General features: G+C 44.8%; 1 protein-coding gene across 2 annotated transcripts; it reads right to left on the bottom strand.

The window, feature by feature from the left end:
• Positions 1-1,548: 1,548 nt before the first annotated feature.
• On the bottom strand, positions 1,549-19,439 carry RPN2 (ribophorin II). 2 transcript variants are annotated; one of them, XM_036395724.2, is made up of 18 exons: positions 19,406-19,439; positions 19,114-19,316; positions 18,080-18,175; positions 17,246-17,421; positions 16,337-16,412; positions 15,821-15,955; positions 13,595-13,771; positions 13,129-13,247; positions 12,663-12,768; positions 10,183-10,274; positions 9,929-10,043; positions 9,410-9,604; positions 8,816-8,902; positions 8,236-8,331; positions 7,035-7,110; positions 6,007-6,136; positions 4,304-4,388; positions 1,549-1,916 (listed from the first exon to the last, which is right to left on the bottom strand). In XM_036395724.2, exons 1-17 carry the CDS (start codon positions 19,416-19,418, stop codon positions 4,337-4,339), a joined length of 1,944 nt encoding a protein of 647 aa, XP_036251617.1. In that variant the 5' UTR covers positions 19,419-19,439; the 3' UTR covers positions 1,549-1,916; positions 4,304-4,336. The 2 variants fall into 2 exon arrangements, with proteins under 2 accessions (XP_036251617.1, XP_036251618.1); XM_036395725.2 differs by lacking the exon at positions 4,304-4,388 and having other exon boundaries at positions 19,406-19,435.
• Positions 19,440-20,447: the final 1,008 nt, after the last annotated feature.

Here is a 20,447-nt window from a genome sequence, read left to right as displayed (position 1 = left end):
AAAGGCATATGCAAACATTGGATTGGATACTGCCAATAAAATCAAAACCCTTTCAAAAACATTTCAGAAAGTGTTTGGGTGATTAAGTCTGTGATTAAATGGATGGGTGAGTGTAGCTATTTGGAATAAAAGAGATTCCTTTGGAGGTTCAGTTTGCTTCAAAATGAGGAAACAAATGCTCAACCTCTGTGAGATTAAATATAAAAACAAACAAAGCAAATAAAAAATATCTGAGGACTGAAAGACCAAAATAATAAAAACAATCTTTCCTAATCCATAAGTAGTACAATCAATAGCAACACACATAACTTAGAGAAGACACCTCATAGGGGCATTCCATGATTTTCCTTTTGCATCACTGCTCTCCTTGGAGAACATGCTGCAGCTCTATAAGCACAGGGAAAGTTCTGTCTTAGCACAAAGCATCAGCAGAAAGAATTAGTTACAAAACAAAGCTGCTAAGTGAGCAGTAACAAAATACAGGCCTAAAAAAAAATATTTCAGGGTAAATGACTATGAATAGCTTAGTTATTTCTTGTCTAAAACTCCTTTAGTCCCAGAGGACTCGAATGCAGCCTGAGAGCTGGTGTTTGAAGGAGTGCAGGGGAGGTCAAAGGAGTTCATTAAACCTCTGTGGGCCCACCCTAATGTTTACACTGCACCAGCAGGTAGGAACAGCTACAAAGAGCAGGAACTGTGAGCTAAGTGTGAGCAACAGCATGGGGAACAGGCAAGGTGGATTTAATAAAGTGGGGTCATGTCTCACACACGTGAAATGCTTTTGAGGATTCAGCTCCACACCCTCTATCCACATGCTTGCTTGCTGATGTAATTTTCCTGGATTTCCAGAAGACTTTGATAAGGTTCCTTTGCCAAAAGGCCCCTAAAGCACCTACCCTTGACACAGGATGCACAGGAGCAGGGGAGGGAGCAACTGTTAAGTTTTCCATGTGAAAGTTGCTCAGCAGGAGGAGATTTAGGCCTTTTGTTATTACTATCTGTGAGTCCTTCAGAAACACCCAAATCTGCTGCCTCAGCACTGCTTGGTGGTCCTGAAGGGAGTAATTAGGTGGGAAATTAGAGTTTGAGTAACTCAAACACAGCCACATGACAAGCAGCAGCCAGCTGGCTGTGGTTTCATAGGAGAGCAGAAGCAACAACCTCCATCAGTCTGGAGTGAGAAGGTCACTGCCAGAGGCTGGAAAGGAAGTGCAGTCCCCACAGGACCCCCAAAGCTGCTGGGTCAGGCACAGCCAGCACAGCTGGCCCCCACAAGGGCTGAGCCCAGGGCCCAGAGCAGCTGGGCACAGCCTGGAGTGGCAGAGACAAGTGGAGAAAGGCAGCCACAGCCTCACCCAAGGGACAGGCAGGAGGGAAGTCCCCCCCAATGAACACAGCCCCCAGGGAAAGGACATGAAAGAACAGGAAGCTTCACACTCACAGTGACTCACACACAAAACTACCCACCAGAAAAAGCTCTTTTCATTCTCATGTGAGCCCAGCTTCCAATCACTGCCTCTGAGACAGCCAAAACACAACACTCAGGACCATCCTTTCCTCCTCTTTATTCACAAATCTTTAGGATGAGGAAAGGGCACCTGGGGAAAAAGCAGATTTGTATTTTCTTCTTCCTTTTTCTCAAAAAGAAATTCAAATGTCCTGGGAGAAGGGGAGAGGATCCAGGGAAGAAAAGATTTTCCAGATTCATACGAAAAGCACTCCAGTAGCATGAACACAATGATGAAAATAAAGATTTTAAAAAAAGTTTAACTGGCACCCATTTGACTTAATATATAAAAAAGAATTTTATCTTCTGCCTTCCTTCTTCTGGCCTTTCAGTTATTTATCTGTTTCTGTTCTGAAAGCATTTGCTTTGTTTTTCCACATTTCTTCCATTCTTCTGGTACTATTGTGTCCTGGAAAGAAAAATAAAAAAAATATTAACTCTTCCAGGCAACAAAGCACTTGCTTGTGCAGTACAGGTGTCCCCAGACCCCTCATTCTCTCTCAAAAGCAGCTTGTTGGACAAACTTCCCCAAAGCAGCTTATTTGAGTGAGAAACCAGTACTGCTCTGGAATGGGGGATGGAATCCAAGGAGCATGGAAATGGTCAGAGAAAATGAAGATTAATTTCTGGTGCAAAAGGGATGAATGTGCCCATTAAATTACAGAACTGAACAAAGAAAAAACAACCCAGGCTGAAGGCAAAGCCTGCAAGTACCTTAACTTCTCCTTTTAACAGGGCTGATCCATCTGCTGGCAATTGTTGGTCCATGTTAACACAAAGATCTTCATCTCCCCAGGAAGATCAGGTATGGTTAGCACAGCAAACCCAACCTTTTGAGGTCCTTCTGCCTTCCATGATGCCACACAGGCACACATGGCCTGACACTCTTAACTGCCATAGCTGGGGCATCAGAAAACTCAGCTGTGAGGAAAGATGTTTGTGACCCCAAATGGCAGCAAAATCTAAATTAGGGTCTGTGGGTTTTAAGTTATTTGCAAGATCTTAGGGCCACAGACAGCTCTGAGAGCTGCAGCCCCTCTGCTCTGAGGGAGTTGGAGATGCTCAGCCTGGAGAGGACCCAAGGGAGGCCTCACTGTGGCCATGCAGGACTTGAAGGGGTTTATGAAAAGGAGTGACAGGGATGTTTTATACAGGCAGATGGGGCAGTGGTTTTAAACTGAAAGAGGACAGGTTTAGATTAGATGTTAGGAAGAAATTTTAAATTCAGAATGTGGTGAGGCACTGGCACAGGTTGCCCAGAGAAGCTGTTGTTGCCCCATGTCTGGAATTTGTTAAAGCCAGGGTGGATGTGGCCCTAAGCAACCTGGTCTAGAGGATGGTGTCCCTGCCCATGGCAGGGGGGTTGGAACTGGAGGACCTTAAGATCCCTTCCAGCCCAAACCAGTGATTCCATGATCCTCTAGGATTACTTACAGCCCATAAGGAATGAAGGAGTTAAAATACCAGGCTGCGAAACAGGAAACATGCAGGCTGTGGAGAACATGCTCATGAGGCACTTGGTAACAGGCCACTAAAAAGCTGAAAACCACTGGCCCAAAGTGATGTTAAAGAGAAGCATCCAGGAGCCTGAACAGCAAACACAGCAGTCAAAAGGACAAGTGACAGCCACCTCCAGTTCCTCTCCAATAACTTGCTGTAGTTTGTTCTGTGCTCAAGTATCTCAAAACACTTCAGGGAGAGAAAAGACAGGGTGTTTTTCTGACAGGGTGCCAGATTTTCCACAGGTAATTTCCATGCAACCACCCTGCACTCTCCCTGATCTGCAGACAGGAGCACAGTGCACACCATTTGTGTGGCACAACCCCCCAGTGCTGGTTTTGATTTGCACCACAGAAACTGGGCTCCATTCAGCTCCGCACGTACCTGGAGCACTGATGTGGATGTGAGGGGAAGCTGATGCTCAGATGTACCTGTGCAGCACACTGCACAGTGATTTGTGTCATCACAGGACCCATCCCACAAACTCTTCCTCTTCCCCACAACAAACCAGTGCACTGAACAAGGAATGAAGCCCCCATGCACACACACTCAGAACTCCTGCCCCCTACAGCACAGTGCACAGAGCAAACTGGGACCTTACCTTTGGGAATGAAAGGACACAAAGGGCTTTCTCCTGGCAAAGGGCAATGGAGAGCCAGCACATGACTGTTTGGAATGGAGGGGGCTGGGAGCTGCTGCTGCCTGAGCCATCATGACCAGTTCAGTCTAATGGGAGGGTGACCCGGGACTGGGTCGTGTTCTCAGCTGAGAGAGGTGGTGCTGACCTGGCTCTGCTGCACAGAGCCCTCACCAGCCCAAATGAGGATGTAATTCAGCAGGCAGAGTGCCTGGCAGCTGCACAGCCAGCATACTGCAGGTGGGGACAGGGAGGACCAGCAGCAGGGTGGGAACAGCCCCAGTGTCAGCCACTTTCACCAGGATCTCCTCCAGCTGACATTGCTAATAATTTATTTATAGGAGCAATAATATTGTTTTATTTCATCACCTGAGAGCTGCTTGATGCCCACAACAGCATATTTACACGTGCACATATCACCAGAGAGACTTCAGATAATTCAGGAAATCACACAAATGCAATTTAGTCTCAGAGAACCTGTCCTGCTAATATGCCCAACCCAGCTGCAGCCAGGGCACCCAAGGACTGGTTTAAAGCCACTAAGCAATGTGGGGGGAAGCAGCTTCAGCTCACATATTTTTTATCAAAGGAGTGAGTGATGAGGTGAAATGAAGCAGGCAGCATGGCCAGGGAAAGGCAAAATCCAAAAAGGCCCTTACTTCCTGAAGAGCTGGTCACTAGCAAACCCCCTTTTACCGCAGCGTTCTATACTTTGCCAACCTACTGCTCTGCTCTGCAGCGATCCTGCCAAAAGGAGAGAGGGAGAAAGGTTCAGAGAAGACAGGAAGGAAGAAAGCAGCCCTGTTCCAGGAGCCAGACCCAGTGAAAGAAATGCAAAAAGCAAAACCAGGCCTTCTGGTAACTTCTGTAACAAGCTGGTTTATAGAGCCAGCCCCCTTCCCACGCCTGCTGCTGGCCTCCACAGCTTGGCCTCAAAGTGCAATCTGCTTAATTGTCACTGCACTCCAGCATCTGAGACAGGCAGGCACTGCCTTCACAAGATATCTTTTTGAACTTTAAAGTCATGTACAAAGGGTTTAACTTTAGCCTCAGAGAGAAGTTTTACTTTCAAATTTGCCATTGTAGTTGCAGCTTCGTGTCATTTACAGTGAAAAAGCACACGGACACCCCCTGCAGTGGTTTGAAGCAGGAACCAACCACATGCATTTATCTGCTAACAGAAGCCCTGGTTAAGCCAAGACACTTAGAAATTTGCTTCATTGTATTATTTTCCCCCAAATCTGTATTCTAGGCAATCTGCACTTAATAACAGTGTCTCATTACTCATTATTAAATGACATAACAGTCCCAGGGGCAACAAAATCCCATAGGAAGTTATGTTAACACAATAAAATGCCAGTGGAGAGAGCTGGACATCTGAGGGAGCAAGGCTGAGAAAACAGGGAGGACAGTAAGAAAATGGTTAATTACATTAATAATCCTCCTTGACACAGCCATCAATGTAGAGATGTTTTAAAGAAAAGAAATCAATGCAACCCTCCTGAAAATTATATTCTTATGGGGTTTTTTTACAGCACTTGTCCTGGTTTTAATAGAGTGCAATCAAAAAGGTGAGACCCCAGGGATATCTATGCAGGTGGGTATCCAGTAGCTCAAAAAGGGGAAAGTAAGGAAAGCACAGGTGTGATGGCAAAGCAGGTCAGTAAATCATCTTCAAAGTCAAATGCTACATTAGTACAAAAGCTTAAGTCCCACATGGAAACTGTGTGTGGCAGAAGTGAAGGAGAGGGAATGGTGTGACCTCTAACCAAGGCACTGCAGTGGCAGTTTGGGTCAGCAAACTTCTGCCTGCCCACACCAAGGCAGTCACCAGACATTGTGTGGCAGAAGACACAAGTGTGCAGAATCAATCCAATCCAGTAAGAAAGGAATGCTGTATCCCTCATATCTAGCAGAATTTTCCCTGGGTTTGCCAGTGTTTGTTGCCTCTTGTCTGTTGCTGCACAGCTGATAAGCAGCTGCTTCCCTTTTCCCTACAATCACCCCTTAGCTAGAGGAACACAGCAGTCATTTACTCCCACCTTATCTTCCTCCTCTTAAAACCTTCATCACGAGCAGAGCTCCCAAATAGTTGGGCCTCTTCTACATTTATAGTGGCTTCTATAATCTAACACTATTCTAAGAGCTTCCTTCAGCACATGCCACATGGCCAACTCTTTGTGCAGGAGCTGCTCCCTGGGCACAGTCCCTCACTGCCCTGCTCAGATCAAGAGGCAGGGAATGGGGCTGAGCAGCCCAGCCCCACACACAAGGTCCAAGAGCCCAAAGCAGTGGTCACTGACACACAGCAGCACCCTGTCACCTCCTCCCCACTGATGTTAAAGCTCTGTGCCCCCCTTACCTCTTCACAGCTTTCTGAGCCAGCATCCTGTTGCCTGCTAGGAATGTGATGCCACCCAAAATGGCCAAGTACTTCAGAGTCTGGAACATGTTGAGCTGAGTCCAGTAGACATACATGAGTCCCAACATTGCTGGGGAAAAAAAAAGAGACAGCCCATGGCTGGAACTACATTTCAAAGACCAACCATTTGTCATCCTCAGAACAACTGTACTGCCAGGCCTAAGCATTTGGGTCCTATCCCATCTCTGCAGCTCTGAATGGCAGCTCTAAAGACCACACATTATTGCCAGGGAATGAAGACACCTGGGTTCCCATTCTGGAGTGAAAATGTGACACTGACAGCTTGAAACCAACTCTCCTGTGGCAGAATTATGGACATATTATAGACATTAAGGGCTATTAAAAAGAGGAGGATACTCTGGATTTCAATAGGGGATATTAACCTCACACATCTCTAAGGGCTTACAGCTTTATAAAGTTTCCAAGTAACCTGACTTGGACTGAGAAAAAAAGTGACATTTGGAAATCAGCGTTCTCCCAACCTGCTATGGTTTTGAAATTCTACCAAGACAGTAAATAACTGTGTAACCAAGGACACAATAAAATGGATGAAAAAATTTGGTTCAGCCAGAGAACCAGAAGTGCTTTTACGGGAAGAGCTTTAAAGAAAAGATGTAGCTTTTCACTGTTGAGAGTCCTGCAGGTCTCAATCCCCAGAGAACCTCCCCACTCTCAGAGGACAAACATGCAATAAAGTGTGACCTCTGGAAATAAGAAGTTCTATTAAGTACAGATAAATGGAGTGAGAGAGGGGCCTGGATAATGATGGCTGTTATAAGCTGATGGCCCAAACAGGTTTATCACCATACTAACAATCATGAAAAGCAGGAAGGCAGATGGAAACAAGAGAACAAGTGTTATGCTGTTATGTCATTAGAGTTAATAGACCACGAGCCCATTAACCACATGCTCTCATCTCCTACTCCCAGGTGAGGAGGTCAAACACACACAAAGCCTCTGACACTTACCAGCATGTCCCAAGTGAAAAACAATGGTGCTGGGAGCAAAGCTGAAGTTGGAGATGTTAGCACCTATCTTGATCCACTAAAAAGGAAAAGAAACAAAATTGGAGTTAAACAGCCTTGTAAACACAAGCTTTTATTTTAAGCTTCAACATCTTTCAGGCCTGTTTAAGATCTTCAGTGAATCCAGTGTATTCTCTACAGAAGCACTTGTTTACTACTGCAAGAGGAGACAGTAGTAATTTTGCTAAAGGCAGCATTGTTGAGCTCCTTCAGTGGAAATGTCTCCTGCTACTTCTGACTGCCCTAATGCAGATCCTCAAATATCTTAAACTGATGAGAGAAGACTGCACCAAATTTAAATAGTGAAAAAGAAATAGATATTGCTATTTCTACCCAGATGAAATAATTTCCTTTAAAAATAATTTAAAAAAGGGTAATGCTCTCATTTTGGACTCATCCAAAGAACAGCTGTAGATACAAGATGTTTGCTCATAATAACACTTACAGTTTTTGACTACAAAAGATAAAGGCATTAAGGATGGAAAAGAGGAGCAGCAACAATGAGTTTTTTCATTAAAGTGTCATCAACTTGTATATTGTGAAGTCCACAGACCAGAGGACATGACTGCTGAATGCCAGCTTTCACTGAGACTGGCTAATGGGAAATGACTGTTGGAACCAGTTTCATCTCCCAAATAAGGAATAATTTAACTTGTCTCAGTGAGATTTTTATTGCATTAAGTTCAAAGCACTGACCTGATGATACAGTGAGTAGCAGGGGATGTTTCAACTACACTCAAATGTCCATAAATGGGAATTCAATCTGACAGGATTAAGTAACACAGATTTTGTGATGGATTTATTACATGTGAGGCAGAAAAACTGCCTTTTTCCTGTGGAAGTCTAATGTTATTTTAACTTAATCTGCCCACTGTTATTCACCAGCCCCAGCTGAAGCACACTGAAGAAACTCATCCACCTACTTCAACTTGGCAGCAGTGTTATTCTGCTTTGACTATAACCTCAAAAAACCAAACCAGACCAGTGCTGTGCACTGACATCTGCTAGCTGTGACTCCAGCACTGCTGTGCCAGTCATGATTAACCAAAAGTTTTAGCAAGAAGTTGAGCTGTCCAACCTCCTAAGTGACTCTGACTGAATGGGAAGAAGTGTTTGCTGTTCTTCTGTGACCCAGTTCACTCACCAAGATGAGCAGCAAAAGCAGTGGGGAGAGAACCAGTGCTGTGAAAGTGTTGGAGACCACTGTGGGAGGCCTCTTCTCAGGCTCCCTGAAGAGGTGCTGCAAACAAACAAAACCAACTCATGAGCAGCAGTGTTCCAAGAGAGCAGCTCCTCTGCTCCCAAGCTGCAGCCCTGGTGCTGCTCCCAGAGGCTCCTCTGGGTCAGAGCCATTCCTCTTAAGGCAAAGACTGACTCTTTAACACTGTGTTTATTCCAGTCTCTGCACATTTGATTTCTTGCACAGTTAACTTTTCCTTGCACTCACAGAAGCACTTGTCAGCTTGACATCAGCCCAGATGGCTGGAATGAAACAGAGACCTTTCTGTGCTGCTTACCTGGCCAAATTTTCATGTTTGGGTCTTTTCACTGACACCACTTGCTCTCTCATAGCTAGAACACACAGCTTTTTTATTCATACATCAGAGAATTCCAACAAATTTATTTCCATTAAGAAGAGCTTCCTTTAATTACACTACTTACAAATAAATTATGATGAGAACACAACACTAAGCCCTCATCTCCACATATAATCTTGACTGTACCTGGATTTCAGGTTTGGGAACAAAGAGGTTCTTGGACTGGACTGTGGATGGTGCATCCTCTTCTGGGAATGTGATCACAACATCAGCCTGAAATGAAATTGTGCAGCTTCATGCATTTAGATCTAAAAGCATAAAACCTATTCCATTACTGTGCTCTATTTCATTATTTGATAATCTATGACTTACATAATTTTTAAAGGCAATTGAGAAAAAGACATCATATTTTTTAAGAAGGAACCTCTCCTAAACAGGGGCAGTAATGTCATTCACCCATCATTAAGAATTGGACTTATTTCCAGCAGAGAAAGAACAGAGAGGTTAAACCTTGAGAGCCTGCTGTGAAATTGCATCAAACCCATTCTGAAGCTTCTGCACCACCACATGAGGAAATAAATGTTAATTCCTGTCTTGCTTTGATATTTACTTAAAACTTGCAATGAACAACAAACCTCAGAGCCCACAAATGGCCAAAAGAATTCTGGTTCACTAAAAAGAACAAAACATTTGAGCTTTTTGCTTCCAAGCCCATACCATGCCCTCCTGTCAGACTGTCAGTAATGACAAAACCACATCACCCCACTCCCAGCTACATACCACATTCCAAAGGATTGGATTTTCCAGAGTGGCATCTCCAATGATCAGGTAAAGTGTGTAGGTTCCAGAGGCAGAGTCAAATTCAGTCTTTCTTTCAGAAGTATCCAGTTCAAATTTGTACACATTCTTGCTGTCTGGCTCTGCAACAAACACCACCTCCTGGCCAGTCTTTTGGTTGTGAAGTCGAACAAAAGTCTGCAAGGAAGATTGTAACATTCAAGGACTTTTCAGTTAGCAATTTACATTGAAAAAAAAAAAATCAGAAGTGTGCTTTTACAGCGCACTCAATCTGTGGAGTTAAATACAACACAATACCAGAGCCAGGAGAGGTTTCATTTAACAGACAGACAAAACAAATGAAGTGAATCTCCCAGCTAGTGAGATCAGTGATCTTCACAGTACATGTCAGAAACATAAGGCTTCTCAAAACCCATCAAATCTTTTCAAGAGCAACTGTCACTTCAGATGCTTCATGATGGAACATCTTGGTAACACAGCAATGACAAAAATTGTCCTAACCTGGTGAGGGATGAGTTCAGCTCCACTGTTCACATCTATCAGCTGGAAGGATAAAGCAAAGTTCTGATGGCTGTCAGCAGTGAATGAGCCCTTGGCTTTGGCTGGGTAAGCTACCCTAGGAGGAAAAAAACCGACAGAACTGAGGATTAGACTGAGGTGATTTTCCAAGAGAAGGCCTGGTGCTCAGAGAAACCAAGGCTCTAGTCTAGAGTCAGGGTTGCCCTTCCAGGATCACACACCCCAAGCTGTTTTACCTGGTTGTTTTTGGTGCAATGCTCTGATCCTTATCCACAGTAGAAAGATCTACATTAGTAATCCCCACTTCTGTGGAAACTTTTACTTTCAGCTGCAATAAAACACAATAGAAAATTCTTCAGAGCACTCTACGTACACCAATTATGGCAAAGGTCACTGCAGATGTTTTAGCTCTTCAGTGCCTCTTCCCCAAAAAGGGTCTCATGACTAAGCCCAAGTCACAGCCTAACCTGCAGAGAAGGATCTACAGCAATTTTCCTTCTGGCAAAGCTCCAGCACCAATCACTGACCCATCCCCTTCCTCCCTGCACAAGCAGCCAGCTCTGCAGACACCAAGTTCTCAGGCAGGCTGCAATTAGCTGTCCTTGAGAGAGCTGTTTGGAATGAAACAGTCCAGCTCCCCAGATCCAACTAGTTTTCCTTCTGAACTAGCAGAAGCTAGCTAGTAGAGATTACGTCACATATGATACAACTTCACACTGCCTGTGCCTATGTCCTTCTGCTTTCTGGACAGCAATTTGAGACAAGAGGTCTCTGGACAGCAACAGTTCTGCCTCTGTTGGCTCCTAAAGCCCAAGAGGTTTCTGTTGATTTTATTACCAGCAGGCCAATGCCAAAGCATTCCTGCAGACCTGCACTTTGTCCAGCAAGCTTTGCTGCAGAGTCACAGCATTCACCCCTCAGTGCAGGGCAGCCAATAAAGCCCTGCCATTTATCTCACTCCTCTGTGCTAAGTGCAGTATAAACCTCAAGCAGAGAAATGATTTCCTGCCCTTTCCCCAGCCCCAAACCACAGCCCGTTCAGGCACTAAGCCGAGTGGGTTTGACTGATTTCAATTCTTCTCTCAAACACAAGCAGTTACTGCAGTCTGTAGTTTTTAATTAGCACATTTGTTCTCACAGCTTACAAATGCTCCCCTAGAGAACTGAAGTTTCGTTGCCAAGACATTTTTCATCTTATACTACAATTTGTTATTACAGGTTTGCTCATGTGAGCCAGCCCCACACCCTCAGCCTGAGAAATAATTCACAGAAAACCTGTAGGAAAAATATGTAAAAACATTAACTAAACTATTCAGGTCAGACTTCAAACACAATCATCTTGGCAGTTGCTTTACAACAAAAAAAGTGTAATTTAAGAGAGAGGCTACCCCAAAAAATGGATCCATTAACATGCAGATGATTCAGGCTAACTTCAGCAAAGCCTTCATTTGTTCCAAGACAGGAGCAAAGAAAGATGGATTAAGAAATATTAATTTTAAAAAAGTTGTGTGGAAGCAACTCAGAACTGCTGCACACAGCCCCCCCAGCTGCACAGTACACAAACATCTCTCAAATATTTTAATGCCAGGAAATGTAGTCTCTGCCTGAGTAATAACCCACTGGTTTAGCTCATTACTGTCAAAACGATGGTGCATTAAGGACAATTAATGCTAATAACAGTAAGGAAAAAAAGCAGCTCCCCAGCAGTCCTCCCCCATAACAATGTGTCTTATTAGCAGCAGTTCCCACAAAGCTGCTGGAGCTAATACATTCCTGCCAGTGCCTCCCTGTGCCAGCCCCAGCTTAAGCAGGACAATCCAGCCCCTTCTGACACCCCTGAGGGCCATTAGTGCTCCACTGACAGAGCCAATTTGATACTCAGAGTAAAGGTCAGCTGTTGTGTCTTCCTCCACTCCAAGCTAAATATGTTGGAAGACTTGAAATGTTAATTGTTTCCTTAAATAGGTGATTGAGGGCAAAAATTAACCCTGGGAATAGACCTCTTTGGAGAAGAGCATTCTCAGCTGTTGACACTGGGGTGACTACATGAGCAATCAGAGAGGTCACATTCCTCTCACTGTAACAAACTTGAGGAAAGAAAAACTCCAAATGTTTATATAAAACTGCTCTTCAGAAAGGTGTGGTTTAACAGTTTTTGTCACCAAAAAAGGGCTGTCTATGCATGAAAAGAAGACTTAATCTGCTTTGGCCACTGCTTCTCTACTATAAAATCTTCACCATCTACACAGTTTGGAAATGCCAAAAGACCCCCTTGGCTCTCTTGAAGGGCTCCAGAGCTTATACAAACAGACAACAACAAATGCTCAGCTTCCACACAGCAGGCAATCCCCAGACAACTGACAGCCAAGCCTTTAGATTTATGGGCTCAACTCTGGAATGCTCTGAAGAGCTAACACTGGGAATCATTTCTGCATATCGACTTAGGGCTGCCATATAAACACCTCCACTGTTACCCTTGGTTCATACGCTGTCAGATCAGCATCTAAGTGATAAGACAGGTTTGAAATTTACACAAATCCCTTTTGATCATGTCTTAATCTGGTTACTGGCCATAATCCTGAGTCAAAATCCAATGCATTACAGAAAAGCATGTGATAAAAATTCCATACAACTGGCAACATCTTTCACAAGTATAAATAAAAAGCTGTTTCAGTGAATAGGCATAGAATGAAAATACATCAAAGAGCACACCCACCTCCACTTTATTAGCAATAAATCGCTTATCTCCATCTACACTGATAGAGAAATCATAATATCCACTAGCAGGTTTCACATTCATGAAGTTCAGCTCAAAGAAATCTCTGTAACAAAAAAAACCCAAGGTGTCAAGAAGCCTCCAAATATGCTACATTAAACAGGTAAACAAAAACAGTATAAAACTAACATTGCTAAGTGCAGCAGGAAAAGAATTCTTCAAAGCTGACCAAAGTCAAAAGAACATTGGAATTTCCCACTCCCACTCAAAAGATAAAACAACAGAAATTCACCATCATCACCAAATGTGATCAGTCACTCTACACTAACAAAACACAACCACAGCATTTTGAGTTTTCTATCACAGAAAGATTTCTCTGGTGGAAAAATACTTATGGAAAAGAAAGTATAACATTGCTTAAATAACACCTCTTTGTCTTACTCTAAAAATAATCTTATTTTCTTACCCAGAGAGAGTAAATGGTAGCTGTTGAAGGACAGTGGCTTTGCTAGACACAGACTTGGCTTGGTCAAGCTTTACAGAAACTTGAGTCAGTAGCTGGGACATAACATTGGTCACTTGAAGCTATGAGAGAAAAACCAGCATTTCTGTGAGACTTGGCCCAAAAGGAATGCAGGAGCACAGACAACTCTGTTACACACCCAGAGCTCTCCCCTGCTCAGCATCCCAGCCTCCCTGGTTCTTTCTAACACAAGGGGGAAGGTGAAGAGCTGACTTCCACACCACGCCTCCTTGAGGCAGCGTCCTGGTAAACCAAAGTTCTTAAGAATCACTTCACAAAAGCGCTACAATCCCAGATCTGCTGGAGCCTCAGCCACAGAGCTAAAAGTGAAAGACATCACCTCACACTTTCAGCCAGCCCAGAGTTCCAGCACCACAGACTGAGCCAAGCTGTGGGGCTAAGGCCTTACCCTGAGCAGGGGCTGGTGGTGAGACACAGCTGCAGGCCCGTCAGGGACAACGATGACGGGCAGGTGGAAGCGGTTCTGGGACAGGGCACCTGCAGCACGAGCAATGCTGAAAGCCTCTGAGAGAGTCTCAAAGTTCTTCTTGCTAAAAATGGCATTCATCAGCTGGATAACTTGATCCTGAAAGAGGAAAAGCCAACCACATCTAAGCACCAGCAGCTTCCCACAACATTGCAAACTGGCTGAGGATTATGTTATTAGTGAAAACATCATTCATAAAAGACTGTTTAATTTTCCATTTGCTTTAAAAACAGTTCAAATTATGAGGCAAACCAAAAATTATCTACCTTTGGAATTTCATGTGCATTCTTATTCTTGGCTGGTAGACTCCAACCACAACAGCTGGAACTGTCTCAAGAACTTAGAAAAGCAGAATATGGATCCACCTCTGCAAATGATGTGTTTCAGAGTAAAAAGATGTCATCAGCTCAACTACCCAGACTGCATGGGGCTGCAAAAAGACAATTTGGCTGCAAGAGCTGCACAACTGTCCTCATTCAGTGGAGCAGAACCAGGCTTGATATCCTGGCTGGGAAGGCCATGGAACAAAGCACCCCAATGGCTCTGGAAGGAGCCAGCCTAGGTCCATGCAGGCTTATCCCCTCAGGCTCAGCAGTGTCCTCAAGCTAAGAGGATTAGCTTTAAAGCAGTACCACCAGGAGCACAGAGCCAGCTCTGCCTTTGGGATGTGCCAAAGCTCATTTGTTCTCCCCAAAGCAGGAGTGGGACAGAATCCCCCCAGCTGGTTTTGAAGGCTGACTCAGTAGGGTTAGGGCATCTGCACCACTCTCTGCAGATTATTCATTACCCCTCATTATTCAGCTTCTTCCATCACTCCCTGCTAGTGCGGAAAACAGGGACTGGCTACCTGGACTTTGATCCAAACCAAGGATTTCAGGCTAAATCCTAATGAGAATGAGTACAATCAAAGACAATCTCAAATAAAGCAATAAGGATACAAGTTAGTGACCTGCAAAGAACACTTCTAAATGAAATCCACTGCACATCAAATTTTCACTCTTCTGCTTGTACCAGTGAACAACAAACAACATCACAACTAGAGAAAGCATCCAGACAAATGCTACAAAACTCCTGCACAGTGCAAATCCTGCAGTGTTTTTCATGTCTGTGGAGGGCATGACACTGCTCCAGACCCTAATCAGCAACAGAGACTCTCACTGAACTTGTGGGGGAAAAAAACGAGGGAGTTAATTTTTCAAATACTACATGTTACTTTTTAAAGACAGTTTTGTGGCATTCCAAAGGCACTCTCACTATTCACCATAGATAAAGCCTCATGCCCCAACAGCAGCACTTTTGACAGCACAATTCTGAAAAAAACTAAACAGTTTCCTTTAATTGGTCTTTTTTTAAAGCATCATTTGGATGCTGACAGTTTGAATTGCACGTGGCAGAATCACCACCTCAAAAATGACATTAAAATTACTTTGCATTAGTCTGTTTGGCAGCAGTGTGGAAAAGGGCCAGGACTGAACTCAGATGTCTTACACTGGCTTCTGTCTTAACCCTGCCACTTAGGCTCGTGCTTTAGGGAGCTGCCATTCTCACTCCAAAGTACATCTAACTCCATTAACTTGTGGGGAAAAAAAAATAAAAATCAAGTGGATAGCTTGCAGTAATGACTTCTGGCTTAACCAAGATCAAAAGAATTTTCCAGCAGTCTTTCATCTTAGACAATAAGTTTTTTCATCTGGATTCCTGCAGGCACAAGGTAATGTTGTCTCTCTTTTGGGCACCCCAAACTGGGGTGCCTGCACTTCCTCATAAATAACATTTGCAAAACACTTTGAAATGCTGGAAAGTGCTGCAAGTGCCAAATACCAGAATAAACTCTGAAACAAGGGTTTTTTTTCAACACCATGTCTCAATAAACAAAGAAAAACTAAGCTTCACTTGCAATTTCCTTCTGTACACTTGAAAAAGCAAAGAACCCAAGAAAACCAGCCTGTGATCTTTAAGCTGGAATTTCCTCTTAGATACTGTTTCCTAGCATTCCCTCCACAATGTCCCTTTTCACTGAGTGTGCTCAATACTTTTTGCAGTAGAAATTCTACCCAGTTACACCAGGCTCTGGCACTGCACCACAGGGACTGAGCAGATCCTTTCTGGGAGCTGGAGTGTGCAAGGAAGGAAAGGGCAGGTACACACCTCCTTTATTGCTGGCTCTGTACCCACATGGTCTGACAGCTTATAGGCAGCAGCAACAAACAGGGCAGTAGTCTCAATTCCTTCTTCAAACTGCAGGTAAACTCCACCCAGGTCATCCAAGCGAGCCACAAGATCCTGACAGAAAGAGTTATTAAAATTTCAATTGCATTCTAGTGGATCCACAGAAGTTAACTCTGCTGTTAGGTCTTTAACCAAGAATTATCTGTATAGGAGCAATGATATATTTTGTAATAGTTATTTAGAAATAGGAAGAAAGAAAATCCTCCAGCCTTTAGTGGATTTAATTATATGTAAATGTCAAGATTGTCTGTTTTTCAGTCCACTGTGAAATAGATAAAAGTTCAAGGAATTATCTGCTTGAAAGCCAAGCCACATCATGCAGGCAGACAATTAGCCAGGCTGGTTTTTCATTTTGTTTCTCACATTAATCCATCTTTTAGTTCTAAAGCAATCTAGCAAATTTGTGAGTAATTAGAGAGCACAGTGTGTTCCTACCTCAATCTCCTCAACAATGCTACTGAGATCTGCCTGCTGGGACAGGTGAGATGCCGTCTCCAAAGCCTGGATGGTTCTTCAACAAGAACAAACAAAACCAAACAAGTGTGTGATTATTCCTTCCTTAAAAGCCAAACAATTTAAATCAAAGCAACTGCATTTTCTATTCTGAATGAAGTGTAAAACAGCTGTTCCTGCCTTCAGTTCACTCAAGAGAATTAATCTGAAGTGATTTAGTGTGAACCTGGCATTCATTACAGAGTGTCACTTTAGCTGCATCAGACCTGCAAGGACTCAATGGCAGAGCAGAGAACAAACTGATCCCTGCAGAGCAGAGATCCCACACTCGCCTCTGAGGCTTCCAGGAATCCACTTTTTTAGTCAGCAAAAAAAAAAGTTTTTAAGTTTCTCTTTCTTCCCCAGCCTTTAAGGGACATTCTGTTCTCTTGTTTCACAGTGAAACAATTTTTTTTTGGTGATAAATGCCAAGATTCCTTCAGCTCACTGGCACATATTTTCCAGCTCAAAATGCAGGCACCCCAAACTACAAACAGGGCTGAGAAAGAGCATTAAGTCTGCTGCAACCACAAATGACACAGAACCATGGTTGATTATAAAGTAAAAATTCTCTTATCAATCCTTTTAAGAGGAGGCTTTTTTGGCATACCATCCCTCTACTGACCATTATCCTTGAACTAAAGTGAATATATAAGTTCATTTACAAAATCATACGAAAACAGCCCCAAAACTCAAGCCCCCATATATTTCCTTCCCCCGAGAAACAACAATGAACTGGACAGCACCTACTCTACCACACCTATATTCCAAATATTGAGGAGTAAAACAGCCTTTAATTCAAACCCCAGTAGCCTGGAGGATAAACATGGCTCCCTCCCACGTGAGACTCACGCCAGCACGCTCTCCTCCTTGCTGAGCCGAGCAGTGAGAGCACTCAGGGCTTCCTGGGATGCCAAAGGAAGGCCAAAGCCACTCAGGGCACCAACAGCGTGGAAGATCTGGGTGACTGAGGAATCCTCACTGACAGCTGCCAGCAGCAGCTCCCTGGTCTCATTTGAAATGGTGACCTGAGGAGGAGCACAGGGATCACAGTGATTCACACTTGAAAAAAAATGGTCTTCAAATCACCTCGGATTTCCTCCTGGAGCAATACTAGATTGGTGAACTTCCATAAAATTCTGGGGAAAATCCTTTTATCATTCATTACTTTTTAGTTTAATTGATTAAATCCTTAAGTTTTGCTGTCAACCATCAATTAGTCAGGATAATCCATTCAGCTGTACCCTGGTAACCTGCTACAGCTTTTCATGTGGCATCACCTCACTGTGCAGTAGCCAGGGGTACTGATGATAGAGAGGGCTTGGGTAACCCACCCCAGTTCAGCAAGGGTGCTCTGCATCTGTATCCAGCACCCAAACAGTCTGTCACACACACAGAGAGCTTCTAATTGACACAGTGCTGAGGATTCTAACAACATGTGCTGCCTTTTTTCAGGCATCAGTATTTAATTAAAAAATATCACCTCAGGATTACCCAGGACCAAATACTTGTGTTACATATTTACACTTTGCCTTGTGTAGAACACACCCAAACATTTATTTACCTAAGGCACAACAGAGAACAATCCACTAAAAGAAAGTAAAAGTTATGCATAAAATAAACCCAAGAAAAATATCAAGGCAAGTATTTCCTTGTTAGTATCTGTCTGCAGAACTCCACACTCACCTCACAGCCTGACAGGACCTGCATGGCCTGGGCAGCATAAAAGAGGGATTCAACACTGCTGGAGTCCACATGAGATTTGATGAACTTGCATGCAGCCTGTGCAGAAACAGAAGTTAAATTAAACCACTGAGAGATTTAAATGATACTCTAAGACAATTCCATGAATACCGTGCATTTTTACACCCCCCAGATCCTACTCTGTCAAGTGCTGCACAGAAACAAGGGTGGTTCCTCCTAAAAGACATAAGGAATTTTCACATAAGCCCTACTGTAACCATAATTCAAACCTAAATTGAGTATAATTATAAAGCCTATCAAAATTAAAGTCTAACAGGTGTATTTAGTAGGGCAAACTTCCAGATAGAGAACAGATGAACAGAAATTCTGTAGGTGAGCTATATATCACACCAGCATTAATGGATACAAATATAGAATTTCAAAGAGTGCAGAGAGAAAAGTGGGGCAAGTAGGAACAGCATAAAGGCAAGAAATTGGACTGCTTGTTAATTTGTGTTAGCTGACAGCTGGATAGATGGATCACTGGGATGCATTTTAACCAGCAAATAACCAAGAATTTAACTGCTCCTGAATTCAGCACTTGAACTGAAACAAATTAATGGGAGCTCTATTTAACAGTACAGTGCACCAAATGTGCCACAGGCAGGGAACTTATTCAAAGGCAGTTAGACAAATTGATATCCACAGTACCATCACAGCGGGCCCTGGAGGAGCGAGCCCTGAAGGCACCATTCACAGCAGTGAGTGTAAGCGAGCCAGGGCCACCTTGCTGCCCGCACAAAGACGCAATTTATGCAAACAACACATGAGGCTCGCCAACTACCAGTGATACTCCGGTGCTTACCAAGGATATAACGCGGTTGTAAACGTTTTACATTTCCCACACGGCCCTGTCCAAGCAGAGCTCTCTCTATAAACCTATATTATATTAATAATTCGTCATTCACTGCTATGCAGCAGCCCCTCACACAGCAAAGCGCCCCGGGGGAGCGACAGCCGGGCTCTCCCTCGCTCACCTTTTCGTCCGCCACCTTCACCCCGAGGCTGCTGAGCCCCACGATGGAGTAGAAGGCGGCCCGCACGTCCGTGAAGGGCCGCTCCAGCACCGCCCGCAGCCGCGCCAGGTCGCGGGCATCGAGACGATGGCTGGGGACAAGGGCCTGGGCACAGGCAAGGAGAAGCAGGAAGCTGAGCGCCGCCTCCAGACGCAGCCGCGGGCCTGCGGAGAGATAAACGCGTTACCCTGCGTCCCCCCATCCCCGCGGTACCGGTACCGACACTGACCCAGCCCTGCCGCCCTCGCCTCACCCGGCGCCGCCATGATGCCGCCCCCTCCCGCGCCACGGCGCCGCTTCCGCCCCACGCCCCGCCCCGCCCGGAACGCGCCATCATGCCACGGGGGGATGAGAGGAACGGTGTATTATGCGAGGGTCCCTCAGCTGCACTTCTGCCCTCTACGATAACTGAAAACCCGTGAATGAGAGTGAAACGAGCTGGGCAGGCGAGACAGCAGGCGTGGGCGTGCGGCAGCCGGGCTGCCATGCCACGGGAAGGAGTGACCCCCCCCGGGTGGGAGGAGTGGTACGGGCCTCCCGGCGGGCCTCGGGGGCGGCCCCTGGCGGGGGATGTGGGCTGCGCTGATTGGCCGGGGCGCCTTAAAGGGGCCGCGGCGGGCAGGCGGCTGAGGGCAGTGCCCGGGTGTGTGTGGGGGGCTGCCCTCCGGGCTGTTATGGCCCGGTACTCTCACAAGCGGCTGTGTGCAGCTGTGCAGAGCCGTGCCAGGCCCAGGGAATTGGCCCAGCCCAGCCTGGCCGTGGGAACACCCTCCCTGGCACAGGGTGGGGTTGTTGGGGTGTCTGTGCCGGGCCAGGAGTTGGATTCCGTGATCATGAGGGGCCCCTTCCAGCTCACAATATTCTAATCTATGTTCTGTTCTGATTCTGTAATTTTCCAGTCTTTTGTTTTAAGGGAAAGAGGAATGGGCTGTCTGGCTGAGAGCTGCCAGGAGTGAAGTTAGAGAACTGAACGGTAACTGAGGGGAAAGGTAATTTTGGAAGTGGGAGAGTAAAACCACTGACTGATCACCTACTCCAAACAGACCCCAGACTCCAATGGAGGGAAGAACTCTGCCTGTGGAATAATTAGCAAGAGACACGATCTAGGGGACTGAGTGCTAATTAACAAAAAGTTCTGTAATTTGCAACCAATGAATACTAATAGCTTTGTTAAAATGTATAAATAATGTAAAGTCCTGATGAGCAGGGAGCCAGCCTTTTGTGGGTTATCACCCAGCTCCCTACTTTGTGCAAATTAGGAAAAAAACCCAAAATACCTCCCCTTGGTGTGTGAA

This window comes from Molothrus ater, chromosome 17, assembly GCF_012460135.2.
Source record: "Molothrus ater isolate BHLD 08-10-18 breed brown headed cowbird chromosome 17, BPBGC_Mater_1.1, whole genome shotgun sequence".
In the NCBI taxonomy this organism is placed as follows: Eukaryota; Metazoa; Chordata; class Aves; order Passeriformes; family Icteridae; genus Molothrus; species Molothrus ater.
The sequence above is the reverse complement of the archived record's forward strand: the minus strand, read 5'-3'. Positions and strand labels throughout refer to the sequence as shown.